This window comes from Delphinapterus leucas, chromosome 6 (genome assembly GCF_059928025.1).
Source record: "Delphinapterus leucas isolate spDelLeu-1000000601 "Yukka" chromosome 6, BTC_Dleu_Yukka2, whole genome shotgun sequence".
Classification (NCBI taxonomy): domain Eukaryota; kingdom Metazoa; phylum Chordata; class Mammalia; order Artiodactyla; family Monodontidae; genus Delphinapterus; species Delphinapterus leucas.
The window spans coordinates 57,448,721-57,476,570 of record NC_143134.1 but is presented as its reverse complement, the minus strand read 5'-3'; the positions used below and the strand labels follow the sequence as shown (position 1 = coordinate 57,476,570).

The window sequence follows — 27,850 nt, the reverse complement described above, 5'->3', positions numbered from 1 at the left end:
AGCACAAAACTCTAAAGAAATTTCCACCTTGCACCTGACCTCAGGCTATATTCACAAGCCACTCGTTCATTTGTTCAACAACAAATATTTCTTGGGTACCTGCTATGTGCTGAGGAACTGTTTTAGGTGCTGGAAACACAGGAAAGAGCAAAACAGACAAAAATCCATTTTTCTTACGGGACTTTCATACTGGTGTTAGGGACAGACAAAAGGATGAAACAAATAAACAAAGTATATATGTGTCATGGGGTGGTAGGAATCATGGGAAAAAGGAAAGGGAGGGAAAAGAACCAGAGATAGAGATGGGCTGCCAGCCAAAGGTGTTGGAGGGGATTGCAATTTTAAATAGGTTACAAAGAAAAGACTCACTGATAAGATGGCATTTGAGCAAGGATCTGAGGGAGATACAGGTAGGGTACCATGCACAAGATAGGGGAAAGAAAATTCTAGGCAGAGAGATAAGCAAGTGCAAAGGTCCTGAGGTCGATGAATGCTTGACATTTTTCTCAAAGTGACTGAAGTAAAGTGAGTTTAAAGAAGACTAGAAGAAGTGATGAAGGCCAGAAGACTGTGAGGTGGGGTGAAGAATGGCACAGATACTGTACGATTTTGTAAGGATTTTGGCTTTTAGTCTGAATGAGGTGAGAAGTCACAGCAGAGGAATGACTTCATTTGATTCATTTTTTAAGAGTTACACTCTATATGCTCTGTTGAGAATAGACTATCGTGAGTCTAACTGTGGAAATAAGAAAAGCAGTCAAGAAGCCAGACCAAGAATGAGGAAGATTTGGACCATAGTAGTGTATCCCATTCTGTGTATAATGCATTTCTTTGAGTCCAAGACATCATTGATTGAAAGATGTGACATTATTTTATGCACCAATAAGAAAAAAAGCCTCCACTGAAATTAAGAAATTATGACACAATGCCTTCTAACCACTCGGGGATTTTACTTGGTAATTATTAAAAGATCTACTTTAGTTTTTATTTTTTTAACATTGTTATTGGAGTATAATTGCTTTATAATAGTGTGTTAGTTTCTGCTTTATAACAAAGTGAATCAGCTATATGTATACATATATCCCCATATCTCCTCCCTCTTGCCTGTCCCTCCCATTCTGCCTATCCCACCCCTCTAAGTAGACACAAAGCACCGAGCTGATCTCCCAATGCTATGGGACTGCTTCCCACTAGCTATCTATTTTACATTTGGTAGTGTATATATGTCCATGCCACTCTTTCACTTCATCCCAGCTTACCCTTCCCCCTCCCCCTGTCCTCAAGTCCATTCTCTGCATCTGCATCTTTATTCCTGTCCTACCCCTAGGTTCTTCAGAACCTTTTTTTTTTTTTAGATTCCATGTATATGTGTTAGCATACGGTATTTGTTTCTCTCTTTCTGACTTACTTCACTCTGTATGACAGACTCTAGGTCCATCCACCTCACTACAAATAACTCAATTTGGTGTCTTTTTATGGCTGAGTAATATTCCATTATATATATGTGCCACATCTTCTTTATCCATTCATCTGTCAAGGGACACTTAGGTTGCTTCCACGTCCTGGCTATTGTACATAGAGCTGCAATGAACATTGTGGTGCATGACTCTTTTTTAATTATGGCTTTCTCAGGGTATATGCCCAGTAAGTGGTGCTGGGAAAACTGGGCATCTATATGTAAAAGAATGAAATTAGAACACTCCCTAACACCATAACAAAAATAAACTCAAAATGGATTAAAGACCTAAATGTAAGGCCAGACACTATAAAACTCTTAGAGGAAAACACAGGCAGAACACTCTATGGCATAAATCACAGCAAGATCCTTTTTGACCCACCTCCTAGAGAAATGGAAATAAAAACAAAAATAAACAAATGAGATCTAGTGAAACTTAAAAGCTTTTGCACAGCAAAGGAAACCATCAACAAGATGAAAAGACAACCCTCAGAATGGGAGAAAATATTTGCAAACAAAGCAACTGACAAAGGATTAGCCTCCAAAATATACAAGCAGCTCATGCAGCTCAATATCAAAAAAACAAACAACCCAATCGAAAAATGGGCAGAAGACCGAAATAGACATTTCTCCAAAGAAGATATACAGATTGCCAACAAACACATGAAAGAATGCTCAACATCACTAATCATTAGAGAAATGCAAATCAAAACTGCAATGAGGTATCACCTCACACCAGTCAGAATGGCCATCATCAAAAAATCTACACACAATAAATGCTGGAGAGGGTGTGGAGAAAAGGGAACCCTCTGGCACTCTTGGTGGGAATGTAAATTGATGCATTATGGAGAACAGTATGGAGGTTCCTTAAAAAACTAAAAATAGAATTACCATACGACCCAGCAATCCCACTACTGGGCATATACCCTGAGAAAACCATAATTCAAAAAGAGTCATGTACCACAATGTTCATTGCAGCTCTATTTACAACAGCCAGGACATGGAAGCAACCTAAGTGTCCATCGCCAGATGAATGGATAAAGAAGATGTGGCACATATATACAATGGAATATTACTCAGCCATAAAAAGAAACGAAATTGAGTTATTTGTAGTGAGGCGGATGGACCTAGAGTCTGTCATACAGAGTGAAGTAAGTCAGAAAGAGAAAAACAAATACTGTATGCTAACACATATATATGGAATCTAAAAAAAAAAAAAAAAAAGTTCTGAAGAACCTAGGGGCAGGACAGGAATACAGGTACAGATGCAGAGAATGGACTGGAGGACAGGGGGAGGGGGAAGGGTAAGCTGGGACGAAGTGAGAGAGTGGCATGGACATATATACACTACCAAATGTAAAATAGATAGCTAGTGGGAAGCAGCCGCATAGCACAGGGAGATCAGAAGAAGGACTGGACTAAGCCATGTTTGGATTAGTGATAAATGTGCCCTGCTGCTGAGACAAGACCCTTCTAAGTACTCAGTGTCCCATGAATTATTAAATTTTCCAGCCTAGCTGCTGGATAAAATACTATTCTCAGTCCTATATGTGTGGGTTCTATTTTGTGCGACCCTGTTTGTGTGGCTCTTTTCCTGACCTCATATTGGTTTTTCACATACATGTACTGATGAGTATGTTGGTGCTGCTAGACACCTAAAGGGAATACTCTTAAATCTCCAGAGTTGTCTCTGTGTCCTTCTGTCCTCTCTGGACACAGAGAAATAACCTGTCCTTCAAACTCTAGTCACTTTGATCTCTGGACCCTTACCTTTGCCTCCTCAACTCAGGCAATCCGCTGGGCTCTATCCAAGTTCCCACTTTCATGGATGGCCTAGGAGGTCTTTCAAGGCAGAAGACTGAGGCAATATTAGGGTTCATCTCATGTTCCCTGAATCTCAGGAATCACTGTCCTTCTTTGCTTTATATCTATCATCTTAAAAGCCCACCTTTCATATAATTTTTTCTGACTTTTTGATTGTTTCGGGTAGGAGATTAAGCCTAGGCCCTGTCCCTTCATCTTGACAGGAAGCAGAAGTCTTGATATTGGGTTCTTGATTCAGGTTTGCAATTATGTAGATGTAGCCTGCTTTGGGCTCCCACTTTGGGAACGTTGTTAAGCACTTCTTTTCTTTTTTTATTGAAGTATAGTTGATTTACAACGTTGTGCCCATCTCTGCTGTACAGCAAAGTGACTCAGTTATACACATATATATAAAAAAACAATGTTACATGCCTCTGATTCCTCCTCTCCCTACAACTGCCACAGCCATTGGATTTCAAAAGATTAAATACTGTGTTGAACTATTGTCTTGGCACCTTCTTCCAAGCTGCTGACACCCATGTTGCAAGTTTGATGTATTGCCTGTTTGGAGGTTGGCACCTCTGCAGGCAAAGCAAACGATGACAGGATTACTACCTCTGCGAGAGAGAATATAAACGCTATTTATTGTGAGGCACATTCTGATTTTATATATGTAAAAACGTGAAAGCTTGTTGCTCTCAAAATCGATGAAATATAGTATGTTGACTCTAGGGACAGTAGGACTTTCTAAGTGATTAGAGGTAAAGGTGAAGTCAAGGGTGATTCCAAGGTTTTTGGCCTAGGAAACTGTAAGGATGAAGTTCCTCAACTGTAGAGGAGGCTGCACCTTCTTTGGCCTGTCCAGTATGCATCCTCCAGTGTGCAAGGCTGATAAACAATGCGGTGGGGGGTTTGAAGAACTCAAATTCTCAATTTCACATTAGTTTATTGGATATATTTTAAGAGTAATAAAGTTGTCATGAAGAGAAAAAATATACCATTCAAACCTCCTCAAGATTGGCAGACTACATTTTTATTGAACTGTAGTTGATTTACAATGTTGTGTTACTTTCTGGTGTACAGCAAACTGATTCAGATATAGATAGATATATACACATACACACACACATATATTCTTAGTTATATATATACACATATTTTTTTTCAGATTATGTATATAATATATATGTATACATATTCTTTTTCATATTCTTTTCCATTATGGCTTATTACAGGATATTTAATGTAGTTCCCTGTGCTACACAGCAGGACCTTGTTATTTATAGATTTTATACATAGTACTTTGTATCAGCTAATACCAGACTCCTGATATATCCCTTCCCCACACCCCCTTTCCCCTTTGTAACCATAAGTTTGTTTGCTACGTCTGTGAGTCTGTTTCTGTTTTGTAAATAAGTTCATTTGTATCATATTTTAGATTCCACATATAAGGGATATCATATGGTATTTGTCTTTCTGTCTGACTTACTCCACTTAGTGTGATAACCTCTCGGTCCATCCATGTTGCTGCAAATGGCATTATTTCCTTATTTTATGGCTGAGTAGTATTCCACTGTGTGTGTGTGTGTGTGTGTGTGTGTGTGTGTGTATTCCACATCTTCTTTATCCATTCATCTGTCAGTGGACATTTAAGTTGCTTCCATGGGAAAACTATTTTTATATGTACCCAACTGTATTAACAATGGCTGTTTCAGGACTTCCCTGGTGTGGCAGTGGTTAATAATCCGATTGCTAATGCAGGGCACACGGGTTCAAGCCCTGATCCGGGAAGATCCCACATGCCATGGAGCAACTAAGCACATGCGCCACAACTACTGAGCCTGCACTCTAGAGCCCGTGAGCCACAACTACTGAAGCCCACGCACCTAGAGCCCGTGCTCTGCAACAAGACACGCCACCACAATGAGAAGCCCATGCACCACAACGAAGACCAAAAGCAGCCAAAAATAAATAAATTTTTTTAAAAGGCACTTTCATTTTAAAAATAATAATAAGATTAAGTATCAGCCTCATAGGCTTAGAGAGAACAGTCTTTAAAAACATGAACTAAAAATCTAAAGATAAGACAAACTCAGATACGAGAATACAAAATCCTATCTTTTCAAAAATTATTATTGTCATTTTTCTCTGATACAGCAATAAATCACACTAATCCACATATGACAAAATTAAGAACAAATGTAAGCAGAAGCAAGAAGAACTACAATCCTGCAGCCTGTGGAACAAAAATCACATTCACAGAAACATAGACAAGATGAAAAGGCAGAGGGCTATGTACCAGATGAAGGAACAAGATAAAACCCCCAGAAAAACACCTAAATGAAGTGGAGATAGGCAACCTTCCAGAAAAAGAATTCAGAATAATGATAGTGAAGATGATCCAGGACCTCGGAAAAAGAAAGGAGGCAAAGATCGAGACGATGCAAGAAATGTTTAACAAAGACCTAGAAGAATTAAAGAACAAACGAACAGAGTTGAACAATACAATAACTGAAATGAAAACTACACTAGAAGGAATCAATAGCAGAGTAACTGAGGCAGAAGAACGGATAAGTGACCCGGAAGACAGAATGGTGGAATTCACTGCTGTGGGACAGAATAAAGAAAAAGGAATGAAAAGAAGTGAAGATGAAGACAACATAAGAGACCTCTGGGACAACATTAAATGCAACAGCATTCACATTATAGGGGTCCCAGAAGGAGAAGAGAGAGAGAAAGGACCTGAGAAAATAGTTGAAGAGATTATAGTTGAAAACTTCCCTAACATGGGAAAGGAAATAGCCACCCAAGCCCGGGAAGTGCAGAGAGTCCCAGGCAGGATAAACCCAAGGAGAAACACGCCAAGACACAGAGTAATCAAATTGGCAAAAAATAAAGACAAAGAAAATTTATTGAAAGCAGCAAGGGAAAAACAACAAATAACATGCAAGGGAACTCCCATAAGGTTAACAGCTGATTTCTCAGCAGAAACTCTACAAGCCAGAAGGGAGTGGCATGATATACTTAAAGTGATGAAAGGGAAGAACCTACATCCAAGATTACTCTACCTGGCAAAGATCTCATTCAGATTCGATGGAGAAATCAAAAGCTTTACAGCCAAGTGAAAGCTAAGAGAATTCAGCACCACGAAACCAGCTCTACGACAAATGCTAAAGGAACTTCTCTAAGGGAAACACAAGAGAAGAAAAGGACCTACAAAAACAAACCCAAAACAATTAAGAAAATGGTAATAGGAACATACATATCGCTAACTACCTTAAACGTAAATGGATTAAATGCTCCAACCAAAAGACACAGGCTTGCTGAATGGATACAAAAACAAGACCCAAACATATGCTGTCTACAAGAGACCCACTTCAGACCTAGGGACACATATAGACTGAAAGTGAGGGGATGGAAAAAGATATTGCATGCAAATGGAAATCAAAGGAAAGCTGGAGTAGCTATACTCATATCAGATAAAGTAGACTTTAAAATAAAGAATGTTACAAGAGACAAGGAAGGACACTACATAATAATCAAGGGATCAATCCAAGAAGAAGATATAACAATTATAAATATATATGCCCCCAAGATAGGAGCACCTCAATACATAAGGCAACTGCTAACAGCTATAAAAGAGGACATCGACAGTAACACAGTAATAGTGGGGGACGTTAACACCTCATTTACACCAATGGACAGATCATCCAAAATGAAAATAAATAAGGAAACAGAAGCATTAAATGACACAATAGACCAGATAGATTTAATTGTTATTTACAGGACATTCCATCCAAAAACAACAGGTTACACTTTCTTCTTAAGTACACACAGAACATTCTCCAGGATCACATCTTGGGTCACAAATCAAACCTCAGTACATTTAAGAAAATTGAAATCATATCAAGCATCTTTCTGACCACAACGCTATGAGATTAGAAATGAATTACAGGGAAAAAAACATAAGAAAAACACAAACACATGGAGGCTAAACAATACATTACTAAATAACCAAGAGGTCACTGAATAATCAAAGAGGAAATCAAAAAATACCTAGAGACAAATGGCAATGAAAACACGACGATCCAAAACCTATGGGATGCAGCAAAAGCAGTTCTAAGAGGGAAATTTATAGCTATACAAGCCTACCTCAAAAACAAGAAAAACCTGGAATAAACAATCTAACCTCACACCTAAAGGAACCAGAGAAAGAAGAACAAACAAAACCCAAAGTTAGCAGAAGGAAAGAAATCGTAAAGATCAGAGAAGAAATAAATGAAATAGAAACAAAGAAAAGAATAGCAAAGATCAATAAAACTAAAAGCTGGTTCTTTGAGAAGATAAACAAAATTGATAAACCATTAGCCAGACTCAGCAAGAAAAAGATGGAGAGAACTCTAATCAATAAAATTAGAAATGAAGTAGGAGAAGTTACAACAGACAGTGCAGAAGTACAAAGCATCCTAAGAGACAACTACAAGCAGCTCTATGCCAATACAGTGGACAACCTGGAAGAAATGGACAAATTCTTACAAAGGGGTAACCTTCCAAGACTGAACAGGGAAGAAATAGAAAATATGAGCAGACAAATCACAAGCACTGAAATTGAAACTGTGATAAAAAATCTTCCAACAAACAAAAGTCCAGGACCAGATGGCTTCACAGGCGAATTCTATAAAACATTTAGAGAAGAGCTAACACCCATCCTTCTCAAACTCTTCCAGAAAATTGCAAAGGAAGGAACACTCCCAAACTCATTCTATGAGGCCACCATCACACTGATACTAAAACCAGACAAAATACTACAAAAAAAGAAAATTACAGACCAATATCACTGATGAATATAGATGCAAAAATCCTCAACAAAATACTATCAAACAGAATCCAACAACACATTAAAAGGATCATACACCATGACCAAGTGAGATTTATCCCAGGAATGCAAGGATTCTTCAATATATGCAAATCAATCAATGTGATGCACCATATTAACAAACTGAAGAATAAAAACCATATGATCATCTCAATAGATGCAGAAAATGCTTTTGACAAATTCAACACCCATTTATGATAAAAACTCTCCAGAAAGTGGGCCTAGAGGAAACCTACCTCAACATAATAAAGGCCATATGCGACAAACCCACAGCAAACATCATTCTCAATGGTGAAAAACTGAAAGCATTTCCTCTAAGATCAGGAACAAGACAAGGATGTCCACTCTCACCACTGTTATTCAACATAGTTTTGGAAGTCCTAGCCTCGGCAATCAGAGAAGAAACACAAATAAAAGGAATACAAATTGGAAAAGAAGAAGTAAAACTGTCACTGTTTGCAGATGACATGATACTATACATAGAAAACTACTAGAGCTAATCAATGATTTTGGTAAAGTTGCAGGATACAAAATTCATGCATTGAAATCTCTTGCATTCCTATACACTAATGTTGAAAAATCTGATAGAGAAATTAAAGAAAGACTCCCGTTTACCATTGCAACAAAAAGAATAAAATACCTAGGAGTAAACGTACCTAGGGAGACAAAAGACCTGTATGCAGAAAACTATAAGACACTAATGAAAGAAATTAAAGATGATACCAACAGATGGAGAGATATACCATGTTCTTGGATTGGAAGAATCAATATTGTGAAAATGACTATACTACCCAAAGCAATCTACAGATTCAGTGCAATCCCTATCAAATTACCAATGGCATTTTTTACAGAACTAGAACAAATAATCTTAAAATTTGTATGGAGACACAAAAGATCCCAAATAGCCAAAGCAGTCTTGAGGGAAAAAGAACAGAGCAGGAGGAATCAGACTCCCTGACTTCAGACTGTACTATAAAGCTACAGTAATCAAGACAATATGGTACTGGCACAGAAACAGAAACATAGATCAATGGAACAAGATAGAAAGCCCGGAGATAAACCCACACACACACCTATGGTCAACTAATCTATGACACAGGAGGCAAGGATATACAATGGAGAAAAGACAGTCTCTTCAATAAGTGGTGTTGGGAAAACTGGACAGCTATGTTTAAAAGAATGAAATTAGAACACTCCCTAACACCATACACAAAAGTACACTCAAAATGGATTCGAGACCTAAATGTAAGACTGGACACTGTAAAACTTTTAGAGGAAAACATAGGAAGAACACTCTTTGACATAAAACACAGCAAGATCTTTTTTGATCCACCTCCTAGATTAATGGAAATAAAAACAAAAATAAACAAATAGGACCTAATGAAACTTAAAAGCTTTTGCACAGCAAAGGAAACCATAAACAAGACAAAAAGACAACCCTCAGAATGGGAGAAAATATTTGCAAATGAATCAACAGACAAAGGATTAATCTCCAAAATATATAAACAGCTCATGCAGCTCAATATTAAAAAAAAAAAAACCAATCCAAAAATGGGCAGAAGTCCTAAACATACATTTCTCCAAAGAAGACATACAGATGGCCAAGAAGCACATGAAATGCTGCTCAACATCACTAATTATTAGAGAAATGCAAATCAAAACTACAGTGAGGTATCACCTCACACCAATTAGAATGGGCATCGTCAGAAAATCTACAAACAACAAATCCTGGAGAGGGTGTGGAGAAAAGGGAACCCTCTTGCACTGTTGGTGGGAATTTAAATTGATACAGCCACTATGGAGAACAGTATGGAGGTTCCTTAAAAATCTAAAAATAGCATTACCATATGATCCAGCAATCCCACTACTGGGCATATACCCTGAGAAAACCATAATTCAAAAAGGCACATGGGGCTTCCCTGGTGGCGCAGTGGTTGAGAGTCTGCCTGCCAATGCATGGGACACGGATTTGTGCCCCGGTCCGGGAAGATCCCACATGCCGCGGAGCGGCTGGGCCCGTTAGCCATGGCTGCTGAGCCTGTGCGTCCGGAGCCTGTGCTCTGCAACGGGAGAGGCCACAGCAATGAGAGGACCATGTACTGCAAAAAAAAAAAGGCACATGCACCCCAGTGTTCATTGCAGCACTCTTTAGCAAGGTCATGGAAGCAAGCTAAATGCCCATTGACAGACAAATGGATAAAGAAGATGTGGTACATATGTACAGTGGAATACTACTCAGCCATATAAAGGAAGGAAGTTGAGTCATTTGTTGAGACGTGGATGGATCTAGAGACTGTCATACAGAGTGAAGTAAGTCAGAAAGAGAAAAACAAATATCGTATATTAACACATCTATGTGGAACCTAGAAAAATGGTACAGATGAACCGGTTTGCAGGGCAGAAATTGAGACACAGATATAGAGAACAAACGTATGGACACCATGGGGGGAAAGGGGCGTGGGGTGGTGGTGGTGGTGTGATGAATTGGGCAATTGGGATTGACATGTATACGCTGATGTATATAAAATTGATGACTGATAAGAACTTGCTGTATTAAAAAATATATATATATATAATTCAAGTCAAAAATCCATTAAAAATTAATAAACTGGACTGTATAAAAAATTGAAAAAAGTAAAATCAAAGAGCATCCCATCCCCTTGTCAAAAAAACCCCACCAAATCTAAAATGTTTATAGAAAGTTGTGGAATATATATACACCTGTAGATTTTTTGAGGAAATCTTTTAGGTACAATCCTTGAGTACAGTGTTCTTGAGAAAGAGCTTTTGTATCCCATATATGTGAAATGACAGAATTTATGATTCCCATGGAAAGTTTGTCCATTTAACTGAGAAAGAGGTTATCTAATCTCTGAAGCAGGTCTTTCAGAATTGTTGATTAATAACCTTTAAATATATTTTGATGATTGGCATCATGGTTCTGTCAAGAAAGCCAGAATAGATTAGAGCAGATTCATTTGAACATAGTGCAGTGTGCCTTTATTGGAAGGTTACCCAAGGAATGCACAACACGGTGAGAGAGAATGTAGCCACCTGCCTTGCCAGCCATACCAACTAAATTAATCATTGAGAAGGCAGGTGATGAAACCAGCCCTCTCAAACATTCTCCAGTGTCTATTTTTAACCATTTTTTAAATTGAAGTATAGTTAATTTACAATGTTGTCTTAGTTTCAGGCATATAGCAAAGTGATTCAGTTACACATATACACATATTCTTCTTCAGATTCTTTTCCACTATAAGTTATTACAAGGTATTGAATATAGTTCCCTGTGCTATACAGTAGGTCCTTGTTGTTTATTTTATATATAGTAATGTATATATGTTAATCCCAAACTCCTAATTTATCTATTCCCCACCTCCGACCCCCCTTACCCCCTTTGGTAACCATAAGTTTGTTTTCTATGGCTGTGAGTCTATTTCTGTTTTGTAAATAAGTTCATTTGTATCATTTTTTTTAGATTCCACATGTAAGTGGTATCACATGATATTTGTCTGACTTACTTCGCTTAATATGATAATCTCTAGTTTCATCCATATTGCTACAAATGGCATTATTTCATTCTTGTTTATGGCTGTGTAATATTCCATTGTATACTGGAATCGTCTTTATCCATTCCTCTGTCGATGGGCATTTAAGTTGTTTCCATGTCTTGGCTATTGTAAATAGTGCTGCAATGAACATTGTGGTGCTTGTATCTTTTTGAATTATGGTTTTCTCCATATATATGGCCAGGAGTGGGATTGCTGGATCATATGGTAGCTCTATTTTTAGTTTTTTAAGGAACCTCCATACTGTTCTCCATAGTGGCTGCACTAATTTACATTCCCACCAGCAGTGTAGGAGGGTTCCCTTTTTTCCATACCCTCTTTTCCAATGTCTTAAACACCTCTCTGTGCACAATACTGTATTAAATGGCAAGTAGAAGAATCTTCCAACCCATCTCTAATCATTGAGAATTTATCATCAAATGAGACAATTATTAATAAATCTACAACTCAAAGACTGGCTTTTTATCAACATGCAGCAAATAAAAATAATTTTTTTTTCCTATCTTGCTGTTTGGCAAATGAAGAACACCATATCTTAAAGTATATTCTGAGACGTATCAGCTGGTGTGAAAAGATGATACGTAAGAAAATGTTTCCCTGGGTAAACACATTGGGAACACAGTTAAATAGAGTAAAATGGATTTCTTTGTTTCAGGGATCTTAAGATATTAATTAATGTGCTTTGGAATTTCCATAATTGGGGTATAGTATGTGGTATTTCCCTGCATATTTTATCTCAGGTCCCTATTTCAGGAACCATCTCGTAGGGCTGATGCTTTGTCTTCTTTGTCACTTATTATGTGGTACCTAGTATGAAGCGTGACACTAGGAGACACTCAGAAAATATCTGTGGAATAAAATAATGAATTTGCTGCTTGCTTGATGACCTGTCAGTTGTCTATTAGCCCTTTATAGAACCACAGAAGAATAGGCTGTGACTCTTCCTACGTCTGGTGCTGTGTACTGCTGACTGTTCAGGTTGGCACCAGCCTAAGTTCTCTGTATTTCTCTTTGACTTGGCAAGTGCAGAGGCATCTGCAAATATTCCATGCTTGCCTGGCCTGCTCTCTCCATCCTACCCTCTTCCCTCAACAACCTTGTAGGTTCCTCCCCATCTTCCTCGGGGAGTATACAAAGGCGACTGTGTCAGCCAAAAGCTTGCGTTAATGCCCTGGCTTGTGGAATGTGAGTCACTTCTCAGCAGAACAAGAGGGAGGCTGCCTGGGCCATGTGGGGGTCAGAAGCCCGCTGCTGAGCACTGCAGAGCCAAACAGAAAGCTTTCCTTCTACTTGCACTTTACTTGACCTGTGGATCAACAAAGACTTTCTATTTCTAGAAATCCCATTGTCTTAACTGCTTTGAATTTCTTTTGTAAACTGAAAAACCCATGTCTTTATACAAAGCATTTAAAGCTCTGAGCCCAGTCTGAACATTTGTTGTTCCTTTTCTATATTCCCCTTACGTATTATGTTCTTCTATGCCACAAACACTTAGCTATCCGAAATTCAACCTTTTCTTTAACAATGCCTGACATTAAAAAGAGCTAAAATGTTGTAGTGTGTGTAGCATATTCAACATTGTAGAAAACTTGATAAATGTAACCTTTTAGGGAAGGAATTGAGAGCATATGATTCTAATTTCTCATTCAGCTGGCTGTGTGCTAGGGGTCTTGGAGCGTTTAAAAAATAAACGGTGTTTCAGTTCCTATCCTTAAAGAGACTTGGAATAGAGAGATAAAATGATATTTACAAAATACTGTGTTCCATGCTGTACATCTATATATGGTATACATATCTATAGCCATACCTATATCTGTTCACAACAATATTATAAAGTAGGTGTTGCTTTCCCTGTTTTACAGAGAAACTAAGGATCAGAGAAGTTAAGGAACTTTTGAAATTCATTTATTGAAACTAAGTTCTCCTAAAGACAGGATGTTAAGATTCAGAGAAATTGGCTAGCTTTGGGGATTCCTTTATTTAAATGAAATTCTTCCAGGATAGGATGGTAATGTATAATATTAGAAAGATCTATGTGAAACAGAGAACTCCACAGAGTTTCTGAATATGCTGGTGAGTTTAAAAATAACTGGCTTTCCCTCGTCTTCTGGAATACCCCCCTGTTCTCTGACCTTGGGCTACTCATTATACTTCTCAGAGGCTTGATTTCTTCATCATAAAATCGGGATGGTAGCATCCTCTTCGCCCATATTACAAGTTTGGGGTGAAGGAATAAATAGTATATTTTAGGAGAAGTGAAACTCTTCAGTGCCATGTAAATATAAGGTATTATTGTCACAAGTAGAGTTCTAAATAAAAATTCCTGTGATGTGTTTGGTATGTGTGTAATACACCTCTAATTTTTTAACAGATGTAGAATTGAGGACTGCTTCCACTGAATTATGGCTAAGTTTTCAAGTAGGATGAAAATTAAATAATTTTTAAAATACTCTCTAAATCAGTCAATTTTTTTTTTAATTTTCGAAATAAAGAGGGAGCGTCAGGGGAATGTTAATAACCATTTATGGGACATTAACTATATATAGTATTAGATGTAGATAGTGTAAAGCAGGGGCCCCCAACCACTGGGTACCAGTGCAAGGCCTGTTAGGAACCGGGCCGCACAGCAAGAGGTGAGCTGCAGGTGAACGAGCGAAGCTTCATCTGCCACTCCCCATCGCTCTCATTACCGCTTAAACCTTTCTCCCCTCCCAGTGCCCGGCCATGGAAAAATTTTCTTCCATGAAACCAGTCCTTGGTACCCAAAAGGTTCAGGACCACTGGTGTAAAGTATATTAAAGAACTGGAATGCATGATTTCTGGCCTAGAAAGTTTAAAAAATACAAATATATCCTCTTCTTTTTTTTTTTTAACATCTTTATTGGAGAATAATTGCTTTAAAATGTTGTGTTAGTTTCTGCTGTATAACAAAGTGAATCAGCTATACATATACATATATTCCCCATATCCCCTCCCTCTTGCGTCTCCCTCCCATTCTCGCTATCCCACCCCTCTAGGTGGTCAGAAAGCACCAGGCTGCTCTCCCTGTGCTATGTGGCTGCTTCCTGTGCTATGTGGCTGCTTCCCACTAGCTATCTATTTTACATTTGGTAGTGTATGTATGTCCATGCTACTCTCTCACTTCGTCCCAGCTTACCCTTCCCCCTCCCCGTGTCCTCTAGTCCATTCTCTACCTCTGTGGCTTTATTCCTGTCCTACCCCCAGGTTCTTCACAACTTTTTTTTTTTTTTAGATTCCATATATATGTGTTAGCATACAATATTTGTTTCTCTCTTTCTGACGTACTTCACTCTGTATGACAGACTCTGGGTCCATCCACCTCACTATAAATAACTCAATTTCGTTTCTTTTTATGGCTGAGTAACATTCCATTGTATATATGTGCCACATCTTCTTTATCCATTCATCTGTCGATGGACACTTAGGTTGCTTCCATGTCCTGGCTATTGTAAATAGAGCTGCAATGAACATTTTGGTACATGACTCTTTTTGAATTATGGTTTTCTCAGGGTATATGCCCAGTAGTGGGATTGCTGGGTCGTATGTTAGTTCTATTTTTAGTTTTTTAAGGAACCTCCATACTGTTCTCCATAGTGGCTGTATCAATTTACATTCCCACCAAGAGTGCCAGAGGGTTCCCTTTTCTCCACACCCTCTCCAGCATTTATTGTTTGTAGATTTTTTGATGATGGCCATTCTGACTGGTGTGAGGTGATACCTCATTGCAGCTTTGATTTGCATTTCTCTAATGATTAGTGATATTGAGCATCCTTTCATGTGTTTGTTGGCAATTTCTATATCTTTGGAGAAATGTCTGTTTAGGTCTTCTGCCCATTTTTGGATTGGGTTTTTTTATTATTTTTTATATTGAGCTGCATGAGCTGCTTGTATATTTTGGAGATTAATCCTTTGTCAGTTGCTTCATTTGCAAATATTTTCTTCCATTCTGAGGGTTGTCTTTTCATCTTGTTTATGGTTTCCTTTGCTGTGCAAAAGCTTTTAAGTTTCATTAGGTCCCATTTGTTTATTTTTGGGTTTTTTTCCATTTCTCTAGGAGGTGGGTCAAAAAGGATCTTGCTGTGATTTGTGTCATAGAGTGTTCTGCCTGTGTTTTCCTCTAAGAGTTTTATAGTGTCTGACCTTACATTTAGGTCTTTAATCCATTTTGAGTTTATTTTTGTGTATGGTGTTAGGGAGTGTTCTAATCTCATTCTTTTACATCTAGCTGTCCAGTTTTCACAGCACCACAATTGAAGAGCTGTCTTTTATCCATTGTGTATTCTTCCTCCTTTATTAATGATAAGGTGACCATATGTGCATGGGTTTATCTCTGACTTTCTATCCTGTTCCATTGATCTATATTTGTGTTCTTGTTCCAGTACCATACTGTCTTGATTACTGTAGCTCTGCAGTATAGTCTGAAGTCCGGGAGCCTGATTCCTCCAGTTCTGTTTTTCTTTCTCAAGATTGCTTTGGCTCTTCGGGGTCTTTTGTGTTTCCGTACAGATTGTGAAATTTTTTGTTCTAGTTCTGTGAAAAATGCCAGTGGTAGTTTGATAGGTATGGCATTGAATCTGTAGATTGCTTTGGGTAGTATAGTCATTTTCATAATGTTGATTCTTCCAATCCAAGAATATGGTATACCTCTCCATCTGTTTGTATCATCTTTCATTTCTTTCATCAGTGTCTTATAGTTTTCTGCATACAGGTCTTTTGTGTCCTTAGGTAGGTTTATTCCTGGGTATTTTATTTTTTTGTTGCAATGGTAAATGGGAATGTTTAATTTCTCTTCCAGATTTTTCGTCATCCGTGTATAGGAATGCAAAAGATTTCTGTGCATTAATTTTGTATCCTGCTACTCTACCAAATTCATTGATTAGCTCTAGTAGTTTTCTGGTAGCATCTTTAGGATTCTCTCTGTATAGTGTCATGTCATCTGCAAACAGTGACAGGTTTACTTCTTTTTTTCTGACTTGTATTCCTTTTATTTCTTTTTCTTCTCTGATTGCTGTGGCTAAAACTTCCAAAACCATGTTGAATAATAGTGGTGAGGGTGGGCACCCTTGTTTTGTTCCTGATCTTAGTGCAAATGGTTTCAGTTTTTCCGTTGAGAATCATGTTGGCTGTGGGTTTGTCATATATGGCCTTTGTTATGTTGAGGTAAGTTCCCTCTATGCCTGCTTTCTGGAGGGTTTTTCTCATAAGTTGGTGTTGAATTTTGTCAAAAGCTTTTTCTGCATCTACTGAGATTATCATGTGGTTTTTATCCTTCAATTTGTTAATATGGTGTATCACATTAATTGATTTGCGTATGTTGAAGAATCCTTGCATTCCTGGGATAAACCCCACTTGATCATGGTGTATGATCCTTTTAATGTGCTGTTGGATTCTGTTTGCTAGTATTTTGTTGAGGATTTTTGCATCTATGTTTATCAGTGATATTGGCCTGTAGTTTTCCTTTTTTGTGACATCTTTGTCAGGTTTTGGTATTAGGGTAATGGTGGTCTCGTAAAGTGAGTTTGAGAGTGTTCCTCCCTCTGCTATATTTTGGAAGAGTTTGAGAAGGATAGGTGTTAGCTCTTCTCTAAAAGTTTGATAGAATTTGCCTGTGAAGCCATCTGGTCCTGGGCTTTTGTTTGTTGGAAGATTTTTAATCACAGTTTCAATTTCAGTGCTTGTGATTGGTCTGTTTATATTTCCTATTTCTTCCCGGTTCAGTCTCAGAAGGTTGTGCTTTTCTAAGAATTTATCCATTTCTTCCAGGTTGTCCATTTTATTGGCATAGAGTTGCTTGTAGTAATCTCTCATGATCCTTTCTATTTCTGCAGTGTCAGTTGTTACTTCTCCTTTTCTATTTCTAATTCTGTGGGTTTGAGTCTTCTCTCTTTTTTTCTTGATGGGTCTGGCTAATTGTTTATAAATTTTGTTTATCTTCTCAAAGAACCAGCTTTTAGGGCTTCCCTGGTGGCACAGTGGTTGAGAGTCCGCCTGCCAATGCAGGGGACGCGGGTTTGTGCCCCGGTCCGGGAAGATCCCACATGCTGTGGAGCAGCTGGGCCCTTGAGCCATGGCCACTGAGCCTGTGCGTCCAGAGCCTGTGCTCCGCAACGGGAGAGGCCACAACAGTGAGAGGCCTGCATACCGCAAAAAATAATAATAAATAAAAAAGATCCAGCTTTTAGTTTTATTGGTCTTTGCTATGATTTCCTTCATTTCTTTTTCATTTACTTCTGATCTGATTTTTTTGTTTTCTTTCCTTCTGCTAACTTTGGATTTTTTTTGTTGCTCTTTCTCTAATTGCTTTAGGTGTAAGGTTAGGTTGTTTGTTTCAGATTTTTCTTGTTTCTTGAGGTAGGCTTGTATAGCTATAAAATTCCCTCTTAGAACTGCTTTTGCTTCCTCCCTTAGGTTTTTCGTCATCGTGTTTTCATTGTCATTTGTTTCTAGGTATTTTTTGATTTCTTCAGTGGTCTCTTGTTTATTTAGTAGCATATTGTTTAGCCTCCATGTGTTTGTATTTTTTACAGATATTTTTCCTGTAATTGATGTCTAGTCTCATAGCATTGTGGTCAGAAAAGATACTTGATATGATTTCAATTTTCTTAAATTTACTGAGGCTTGATTTGTGACCCAAGATATGATCTATCCTGGAGAATGTTCCATGAGCCTTTGAGAAGGTAGTGTATTCTGCTGTTTTTGGATGGAATGTCCTGTAAACATCAATTAAGTCCATCTTGTTTAATGTATCATTTAAAGCTTGTGTTTCCTTATTTATTTTCATTGATGATCTGTCCATTGGTGAAAGTGAGGTGTTAAAGTACCCTACTATGATTGTGTTACTGTCGATTTCCCCATTATGGCTGTTAGCATTTGCCTTATGCATTGAGGTGCTCCTATGTTGAGTGCATAAATATTTACAATCATTATATCTTCTTCTTGGGTTGTTCCCTTGATGATTATGTCGTGCCCTTCTTTGTCTCTTGTAATAGTCTTTATTTTAAAGTCTGTTTTGTTTGATATGGGAATTGCTGCTCCAGTTTTCTTTCATTTTCCATTTGCATGGAATATCTTCTTCCATCCCCTCACTTTCAGTCTGCATGTGTCCCTGGGTCTGCAGTGGGTCTCTTGTAGACAGCATATATACAGGTCTTGTTTTTATATCTATTCAGCCAGTCTGTGTCTTTTGGTTGGAGCATTTAATCCATTTACATTTAAGGTAATTATCGATATGTTCCTATTACCATTTTTCTATTTGTTTGGGTTTGTGTTGTAGGTCTTTTCCCACTCCTGTGTTTCCTGCCTAGAGAAGTTCATTTAGCATTTGTTGTAAAGCTGGTTTGGTGGTGCTGAATTCTCTGAGCTTTCTCTTGTCTGTAAAAGTTTTAATTTCTCCGTCGAATCTGAATGAGATCCTCGCTGGGTAGAGTAACCTTGGTTGTAGGTTCTTCCCTTTCATCACTTTTAATATGTCTTTCCACTCCCTTCTGGCTTGCAGAGTTTCTGCTGAATGATCAGCTGTTAAGCTGAATCCCCTTAGATTCCCTTGTATGTTATTTGTTGCTTTTCCCTTGCTGCTTTTAATATTTTTTCTTAATTTAATTTTTGATAGTTTGATTAATATGTGTCTTGGCGTGTTTCTCCTTGGATTTATCCTGTATGGGACTCTCTGTGCTTCCTGGACTTGATTGGCTATTTCCTTTCCTGTGTTAGGGAAGTTTTCAACTATAATCTCTTCAAATATTTTCTCTGACGCTTTCTTTTTCACTTCTTCTCTAGGACCCCTATAATTCGAATGTTGGTATGTTTAGTGTTGTCCCAGAGGTCTCTGAGACTACCCTCAAGTCTTTTCATTGTTTTTTCTTTATTCTGCTCTGTGGTTGTTATTTCCACTCTTTATCTTCCAGGTCACTTATTAGTTCTTCTGCCTTAGTTATTCTGCTCTTGATTCCTTCTAGAGAATTTTTAATTTCATTTGTTGTGTTGTTCATCGTTATTTGTTTGCTCTTTAGTTCTTCTAGGTCCTTGTTAAACATTTCTTGTATTTTCTCCATTCTGTTTCCAAGATTTTGAATCATCTTTACTATCATTACTCTGAATTCTCTTTCAGGTAGACTATTTCCTTTTCATTTGTTTGCTCTGGTGGGTTTTTACCTTGCTCCTTCATCTGCTGTGTATTTCTCTGTCTTCTTAGTTTGCTCAACTTACTGTGTTTGGAGTCTCCTTTTTGCAGGCTGCAGGTTCGTAATTCCCGTTGTTTTGGGTGTCTGCCCCCAGTGGGTAAGGTTGGTTCAGTGGGTTGTGTAGGCTTCCTGGTGGAGGGGACTGGTGCCTGTGTTCCAGTGAATGAGGCTGGATCTTGCCTGTCTGATGGGCAGGACCGTTTCCAGTGGTGTGTTTTGGGGTGTCTGTGAACTTAGTATGATTTTAGGCAGCCTCTCTGCTAATGGGTGTGGTTGTGTTCCTGTCTTGCTAGTTGTTTGGCATGGGGTGTCCAGCCCTGGAGCTTGCTGGTCATTGAGTGGAGCTGGTTCTTAGCATTGAGACAGAGATCTCTGGGAGAGCTCTCACTGATTGATATTACATGGGGCTGGGAGGTCTCTGGTGGTCCAATGTCCTGAACTCAGCTCTCCCACCTCAGAGGCTCAGAGCTGACACCTGGTCGGAGCACCAAGACCCTTTTGGGAAGTCTGAGGTCTTCTGCTCACATTCAGTAGGTGTTCTGTGGGAGTTGTTCCACATGTAGATGTATTTTTGATGTATTTGTCGGGAGGAAGGTGATCTCTATACATCTTACTCCTCCACCGTCTTGAAAGTCCTCCTCAAATATTTGAGACATGCCCATCTTTTGGGTCCACCAACATAGGTGAAAGTAAAGTTGGAGTCTGAGTATCTGAAATCGGGCAGGACGCGGTCTTGGCAGGGCCAGAGGTTGTCTTCTATTCTTAACTGTCCTGTTCATCCAAGACAGTTACTTTGCTAGAGCGATATCCAGATTTTGTTATAATAAAGTCCTTCTTTGAGCATTAAAAGTTATTTTCTTTTTGTAATTCTACACAATTGCTCCAGTCTAGAGAAATCTGAGGATTTAAGATTGGGTTTTAAAATCAGAAATGAACACTTTCAATTTTTTTTTTTTTTGTGTGTGTGTGTGTGTGTGTTACGTGGTCCTCTCACTGTTGTGGCCTCTCCCGTTGTGGAGCACAGGCTCCGGACGCGCAGGCTCAGCGGCCATGGCTCACGGGCCCAGGCGCTCCGCGGCGTGTGGGATCTTCCCGGACCGGGGCACGAACCCGTGTCCCCTGCATCGGCAGGCGGACTCTCAACCACTGCGCCACCAGGGAAGCCCAACAAATTCATTTTTAATGTATCAAAATTCATGTGTTTTTTCGAAGGCCGGATCCCCCATGAGTTAGCCGGTGAGCAGCTTTTTCAGTATATTTTATTTTGAAGAAAGTGGAAATCTTGATTCCCACATATTGGTGTTCACATTGTAAACACTTTTTTGAAAGATTATTGTTTGGGAGTGTATGTAAATCAGTGCATTTGTATAGGAGATAATCAGTAATTTTGTATAAAATTGTGTGCTTTAAGACTTTGCTTCATTTCTCTCTAGTGGATGACACAGTGGTTGCTATTCCCTATGGAAGCAGACATATTCGCCTTGTCTTAAAAGGACCTGACCACTTGTGTAAGTAAACTCCATTGTTGTCCTTTGGGTATTGGGAATTTTAGTCATTATTATTTATTTATTTATTACATCTTTATTAGAGTGTAATTGCTTTACAATGGTGTGTTAGTTTCTGCTTTGTAACAAAGTGAATCAGTTATACATATACATCATTATTATTTACTTTTTGTTTCCAGAAAAGATTAAGATTTAGAAATACAAATCTTAATCTTCTATCATAATATGGTATTTTGAATGCTTCTGTTTATCTTTTGGTTGCCTAGGAGACAGCAGAGACGTCTGTGGTAATTACCTCCAGCCAGTCATCCTGAAAGATACAAAATTATTGTTTCCAATAGGGTGTTCATGAGTTAATCACGTTTATGATTTTGTGAATATTATTTCTCATTCTCTCTCTTCTTCCTCTCCAGTCATTCTCAATGTTTTCCTTGCCTCACCTCTTTCTTTTTTCTTCTTTTCAACCTTCCCTCCCTCTCCTTCATTCTTTCTCTTTTAATTCCTACTCTTAGGCTCCATTACTTTATCAATTCAGGGGAACACAGAAACTCCAAACAGCCTTTACGCTGTGGCATTTGAAGAGAACCATGTGGTCTAGTTAAGCACCCCATGTCGTAAAGATAATGCAAGACCCTAACGTCTTGAAGATAGCTTTTGGAATTCAAGATTGAAGGGTAATCGTAACCCCAAAGAACGAATGGTAGCATGGTCCCACCAGAGTTTGTGCAAGAATTGATCTTCAGTCAGGGCAAGCCAGCAGTACACAGCCACATCTTTTTTTTATTACCATGTAGTGCTGTTTAGATGTAGACCTGTAAATTACAAGCAGAAAATTATAGACTATAAACCAGGGAAGGGTAGGAGAGGATATGTTAGCTTTTTCTGCAAAATTCACTTTCACTGAAAGACTTCACTTCACTTGGTCCCTTGAGCATTTCTGATCTCCTCCGCTATGATTTTTCCCAGGTTCCTCCAAAGCCATCTGTCATCTTCTGCTCTCTCTTCCCTCCCACACACATGCCTAAGAAGCCAATTTAGGTAGCATGCATTATCTTTTGGCAATTGGATTATAAATGAAATCATTCCAAAAAGACAAACTGGAGGGAGATAAATTGGAGCCTGTGAAAGTTCAGATAGCTGACAGAAGCCTTTCTAAAAATAAAAATAAGTACATTTCATGGGAAAGGTGGGCTTTGAGAGTTCATGTGACATAAAGGAATAAGTAAAGTACAGTTCAGGCGAGGTCAAAAGATGCTGAGAAGCCACGTTATATGGATCCAAGTGCTTTTCTAACCCTGAACATCCCCCCAAAATATATTGCTCATGTGTCAAAGGATGATATATGTGTGTACACTGTTACCATTCAAATGATTTGTTTTTCCTCTTAAGAATTGGACAGAATTAACTGCTGGTGTAACAACCCCAGTCAGAAACAGTATTTTTCTGTGCAGTGAGAGGCTAAAATAAAACATCCAGACTAATGCATCACCAAGTGGGCGACTTACTCCTCATTGCAAAAGAAAGAACCCAAGGGAAGAGGTGTAAGAGGAAGATGCATTTTTGTAAATGAATTAGTCTAGCCTCCCAGACTTAGTTTATGATTATTATGAATTAGTAAAGAGGATTCACTTTTATAAATGAATTCGTCTAGCCTCCCGGACTTCCTAATTATGTGATCACGGAGAAGCTGAAGAACTGGCCTTGTTTGGTTTAATTGCTCTAAGGATTTGATAGGTAAAGTGTCAGGTGATAGTCATAAATGACTAAAAGCAAAATGGAATCTGCTTTTTCCTTCAAAAGGCACACTGTTGGTAACATTTGTATAGCCAAGGAAGTTTCTATTTCTTTTTCTACTTTGTTTTTGTATTTGGAATATAACTCAGCAAAATGAATGTGTAGATAAATGATGCCTTGTTTGTCTGGCAACCCTTTTACCTTCACTCCCAGAAGCTGGCCCAGTGTGGGACCAACCTCAGCAAGAGTTAAGGACGGCCAAACGAGAGGAGTAGACCATCTGTCCGGGTCCAGCTCATCTTTAATCAGAAGTACCTGGGAGGTACTTCTGGGAGGCCTGGTGATAAAATTGAATCAGATGCTCAGGCTTAGACCTCCAAGAGTTCTCCAAAACTAGGTTAATTTAATGTCCTGGAGATACTTCCGCAAATGAGTGCAAATACATGGAAGGCAGCTCGAGGAGTGAAGGCTAGAGGAAGGAGATACAGAGATGCTGCTGCTTTCCTCTGATGACAACCACTGTGGTTCTCCCACTCCAGCGTTCTCTCAATGTGCCTTTTATTCTGTGAGGTCCTGTCAGCCCTGGGACAGGGGAGGAAAGCCAGACCTACTCCCAGAGAAAGGCTACAGGACTTCATCTGAGGGGCATGGGCATTTAATTGGACACCAGCATTTTCTACCTGTTGGTATTCCTTCTAGTAGAGAACTTGAAGTAGACAACATCTAGAATAATTTAGTGCAAATACATTAGGTACCTTAGTGCCTCCAGAGACCTTAAAATTGTCCTTAACCCCAAAACCTCAATCTGGAAAACACATAAGAGGGGAGCCATTCTGATTGGATGTGGGTAGGAGACCCAGATCCCTACCCAGGCACCCCATCTTTCTGCTAAAGAACCCCTGCCAAAACCAAGGGTCCTTGTGCAAGTTTTACAAACCATCGTTAGACTTAGTCTGTCCGTCTTTCATCACACAGGAGGCAATTATTCTAAAATACTCAGTCACATGAGAACTTAACCTACCTTGAAATATATATATCATAATTACCCTCATCCTCAGCATGCTCTGATTTCCTAAAACAAAAGATGCTTCCTAGGCTTTGTCATTGGGCAAATGCAGATCGGAGTGCTCCAGGGATCAAGTTCCTCTCTCCGTCTTGAGTTCTTGTGAAATATCATATGTGTATATAAGACTGAGTGAAGTAATAAAAAGGATTTTAAAAAGAAAGAGAAGTAAAGGGGATAGTTAGCTCCCTGTCCTTAAGTCACTATAGTTTCTTTATTTTGAGCAATAGCACAATTCGGTAAGTAACCAGAAAGTATAAATAAATACAAAATGAATATCAAGTCTCACAATGAGTGCTGAAGGAACTCAGAGAGGCACCCTGGGCCTCATAGAGCAAAAGGGAAACTTCAGGGTATTCTAGACGGAGGGCCATAAAGCCTGAAATCAATAAGATATGTATGGGAGATGGTTTAGTCAAAAGAATAGGACTGTGGTAAAGTAAGGTACCCAAAGGAAGTCATCCAGGGAATCAAAGATTTCTTGACAGGGAGCCCTGAATGCTTGGCTAATGAGTTTTAAAATAACTTCATTTGCTGCATAAATTCCTCTGTGATCCAGAGGTGCCCATATATTTTGTTTCTATCACATTTCAATTATGTCAGCCGTATAAAGAATAATACTTCTCCCTGACAAAGTTCTTTTGCATGAGATGTGCTTGCATATGGTCTGTGGTAGCCCTGGGAACATCTTTCTCTCCTCTTCATGTGTTTGATTATGTAGATCTGGAAACCAAAACCCTCCAGGGGGCTAAAGGTGAAAACAGTCTCAGCTCTACAGGCATCTTTCTTGTGGACAATTCTAGTGTGGACTTCCAAAAATTTCCAGACAAAGAGATACTGAGAATGGCTGGACCACTTACAGCAGATTTCATTGTCAAGGTAAGCCCATTTAGGTACCTTGTTTTCGAGCTACCTCCGAACTGGTGTTACTTATAATCCCCTGAAGAGAGAGAGACTTTAGGTTTTGACATAGATTTGGAAAGCTTGTTATCCAGGAAATGTTTAATTCAAGGATGTTGAGCTACATCCTAGACTTTATAAGAACATGCAAAAATGTTAAGGTTCTAGGAAAAAAAAAAAAAATATATATATATATATATATTTGTGTGTGTATAAGTTAATAAAAAGACCCCACTCAAAAAGCCAACATATCATTAGTTGAGGGATATAAACTGTTTTTAAAACAACTTAGGATACAGTCGTTGACTCACATAAGGTATCTGCTGTCAAAGAGAAAGATTAATTAATGATCCATAGGCTTGATCATGCTTCCAGTTGCAAGGTTTTTTTCCCTCTTCTACTGGCAGCAATACCAAGTTGTTTCCTTCTGTCAGAGCTTCCCTACTCTTCAAGGTAATATAAAACACATTGCTGGAAGCAACATACATGTTCTGTAGGAAAAATGTACACACTAGAAGACCGTTTGGGAATACCAGTAAAAATAAAGCATATTTTTGCCTTCAGTAGGTCAGAAGGACCTGAAGGATTTCAGCTGTAAAGCTGTAGAACTTGTAATGTGTCCAGGACTCCATAAATTTCTCATCATAGGATCTGGAGCCAGAGGACATTTGATTTAAGCTAAGGCTTGATGATCCCATGGCAGCTGGAAGTAAGGATGCATGTTGGAAATGTGATAGGCAGTGAGGCTGCATGGAAGAAGGGTTCCAGAGTCCGTCCTCTGTCTCCATCTGCATGGTAGCCCCTTTAATCCAGTCCAGATGCCAGTTACATGACCGTGAACAAGAAGCCACAAACCATCAGAGATAGCTCCCAATAGAAGTGATGTGGTAGGTAGTTAAATAATTTCAGTTGAACAAACAAATACAGTAAAAGAATGAGAGATGCCTTAATTTCTTGAAGCCCTTAGAATAAACCACTTTTACTAATTTCCCTAGTAATTTTCTAGAGTTAATACACATGCTGAAAATATAGAATGGATTTCAAGTAATATCGTCCATATTTGAACAGTTCACAGAATTGTCAAATGCATTTCATATGTCCAGCTGCCTTCTGCACATCACCCACAGGTACAGTGAGCTCAGTGTGTCCAAAATTGGACTTGTCTAGCCCCAGAAACCTACTTCATCTTCTTTAATTCTTATCTTGTGGAACAATACACTATTTACCCAGCCAAATCAGAAACCTCTGATTCACACCAATTCCCTTCTCCTATACACCCCTAGTTAGACATTAAACTTTGTCAGCTCTACCTCCATACCATCTCTGAAGACTGTTCTTTCTTCTCCATCCTTGCCACCACTGTCTTAGGTTAGGTCTCTGAATTTCTCACCTGAACTAATGCGATGGGCTCTGAATTAGCTTCCCAGCCTCTGACCCATTGTCCATGTTACCTTCAGAGTGAGTTTTCCAAAAACCGGAGTGAGTTTCCCCTATTCGTGCTCCTGCGTTGCCCCTCACCTCCACTCATTGCTTTGGGATTAAAATGCAAATCCATAGCCCAGCATCTGTTACTCTCAATAATCTGGATTCTGTCTACCTTTCCAACCTCAGCTTTGACTTTTCCTCTCTGCTCCAGTCAACTGAATGACTGGCAAGTCCCCCAACATCTTGCACTCACATAACGCATTACCTTTGCGTAATGCTGTGTCCTCTGTCTGCGATGCTCTTATCTTTTCTTCCCCCATTTTCTTCACTAACTCATACTTGTACTTCAGGACTTTCTCCTTTCAGAAGCATTCTATGACTTGACCTCAAATTCCAGTTTCCATCACACCTCCGCTCTTCATGTTCCTCAAGGGAAGGGGCAGAATCATATCTGTCTTCATATCTCCGTAAAAAGCCTGACAAGTGCTGGATGAATAAGGGACTTTTACCACATGGCAGTTGCTGAAGTGGGACAGATGTGACATCTTTATCCTTCCTGAAAGGACACTGAATCTGAGGGAAGTTGAGTGGTGTGCCCTAGCTCACACCAGTGACAAGCCGGGACCAAAGATCATGTCTCTGCTTCTGGCTCAAAACTCTTTTTAGTATTCTGTGTTGCTTCTAAGAGGGTATTTTTTCTTCTGTGTATAAATGTACATATTAAAGGAAAAATGAACTTTGAGGAACTTTTTGATGCTTTTCTAGATTCTTAGCACCTGTAAGTATCTTCTTTCAGAAACAGGCTGAGCTATCATTTTACTGTCTTTTGCATTATATCCTCTCTGGTGACCTAGGTTCAGGTTGCAAATGAGAGGAGATTAAGGTTTCATTAGAAAATATCAGGATCAAATAAATGTAAAGTTACTCTAAAATAGATTATATAATTTTTAAATACTTTTACTCAAACTTGAAAATGAGCCAGATAATGTAAGGAGATACAGGGAAAAAGAAGAAAATTACCTTTTTTGCCAGTGATTTATAATAAAGCAACATTTTCTCCCTTAATTTTCCCCAGGAAACAGCTGAAAATGAAAGACTGCCATTTGCTTATTTGCCATCTTTCATGATTTAGGTGCTTAGAAATTACACACATAGTTTGTAATTCAGCTTTCAGTGTCATTCAAAGTATAATCTCTTTTGCATTATACATTAATTTAAGTAACAACTTCCCTTCTAAATGAAATACATAGGGATCAGAATGGTCATTTATCAACATCTCCTTGGAAGTTTATTGCCAAAGTACCATTTTTGTTTA

General features: G+C 38.7%; 1 protein-coding gene across 8 annotated transcripts in view; it reads left to right on the top strand.

The window, feature by feature from the left end:
• The window catches only part of ADAMTSL1 (ADAMTS like 1), a 472,773-nt gene that overhangs the window by 153,878 nt on the left and 291,045 nt on the right, over positions 1–27,850 (top strand). For all 8 annotated transcript variants that reach the window (XR_016393555.1, XM_089913199.1, XM_089913195.1 and 5 more), the window contains exons 6-7: positions 21,342–21,416; positions 24,932–25,089. Coding sequence is in view for 7 of the 8 variants with exons in the window: in XM_089913199.1 (XP_089769325.1) it covers positions 21,342–21,416; positions 24,932–25,089 (233 nt within the window). In the remaining variant the exon portion in view is untranslated. The remainder of the gene's footprint in view (positions 1–21,341; positions 21,417–24,931; positions 25,090–27,850) is intronic.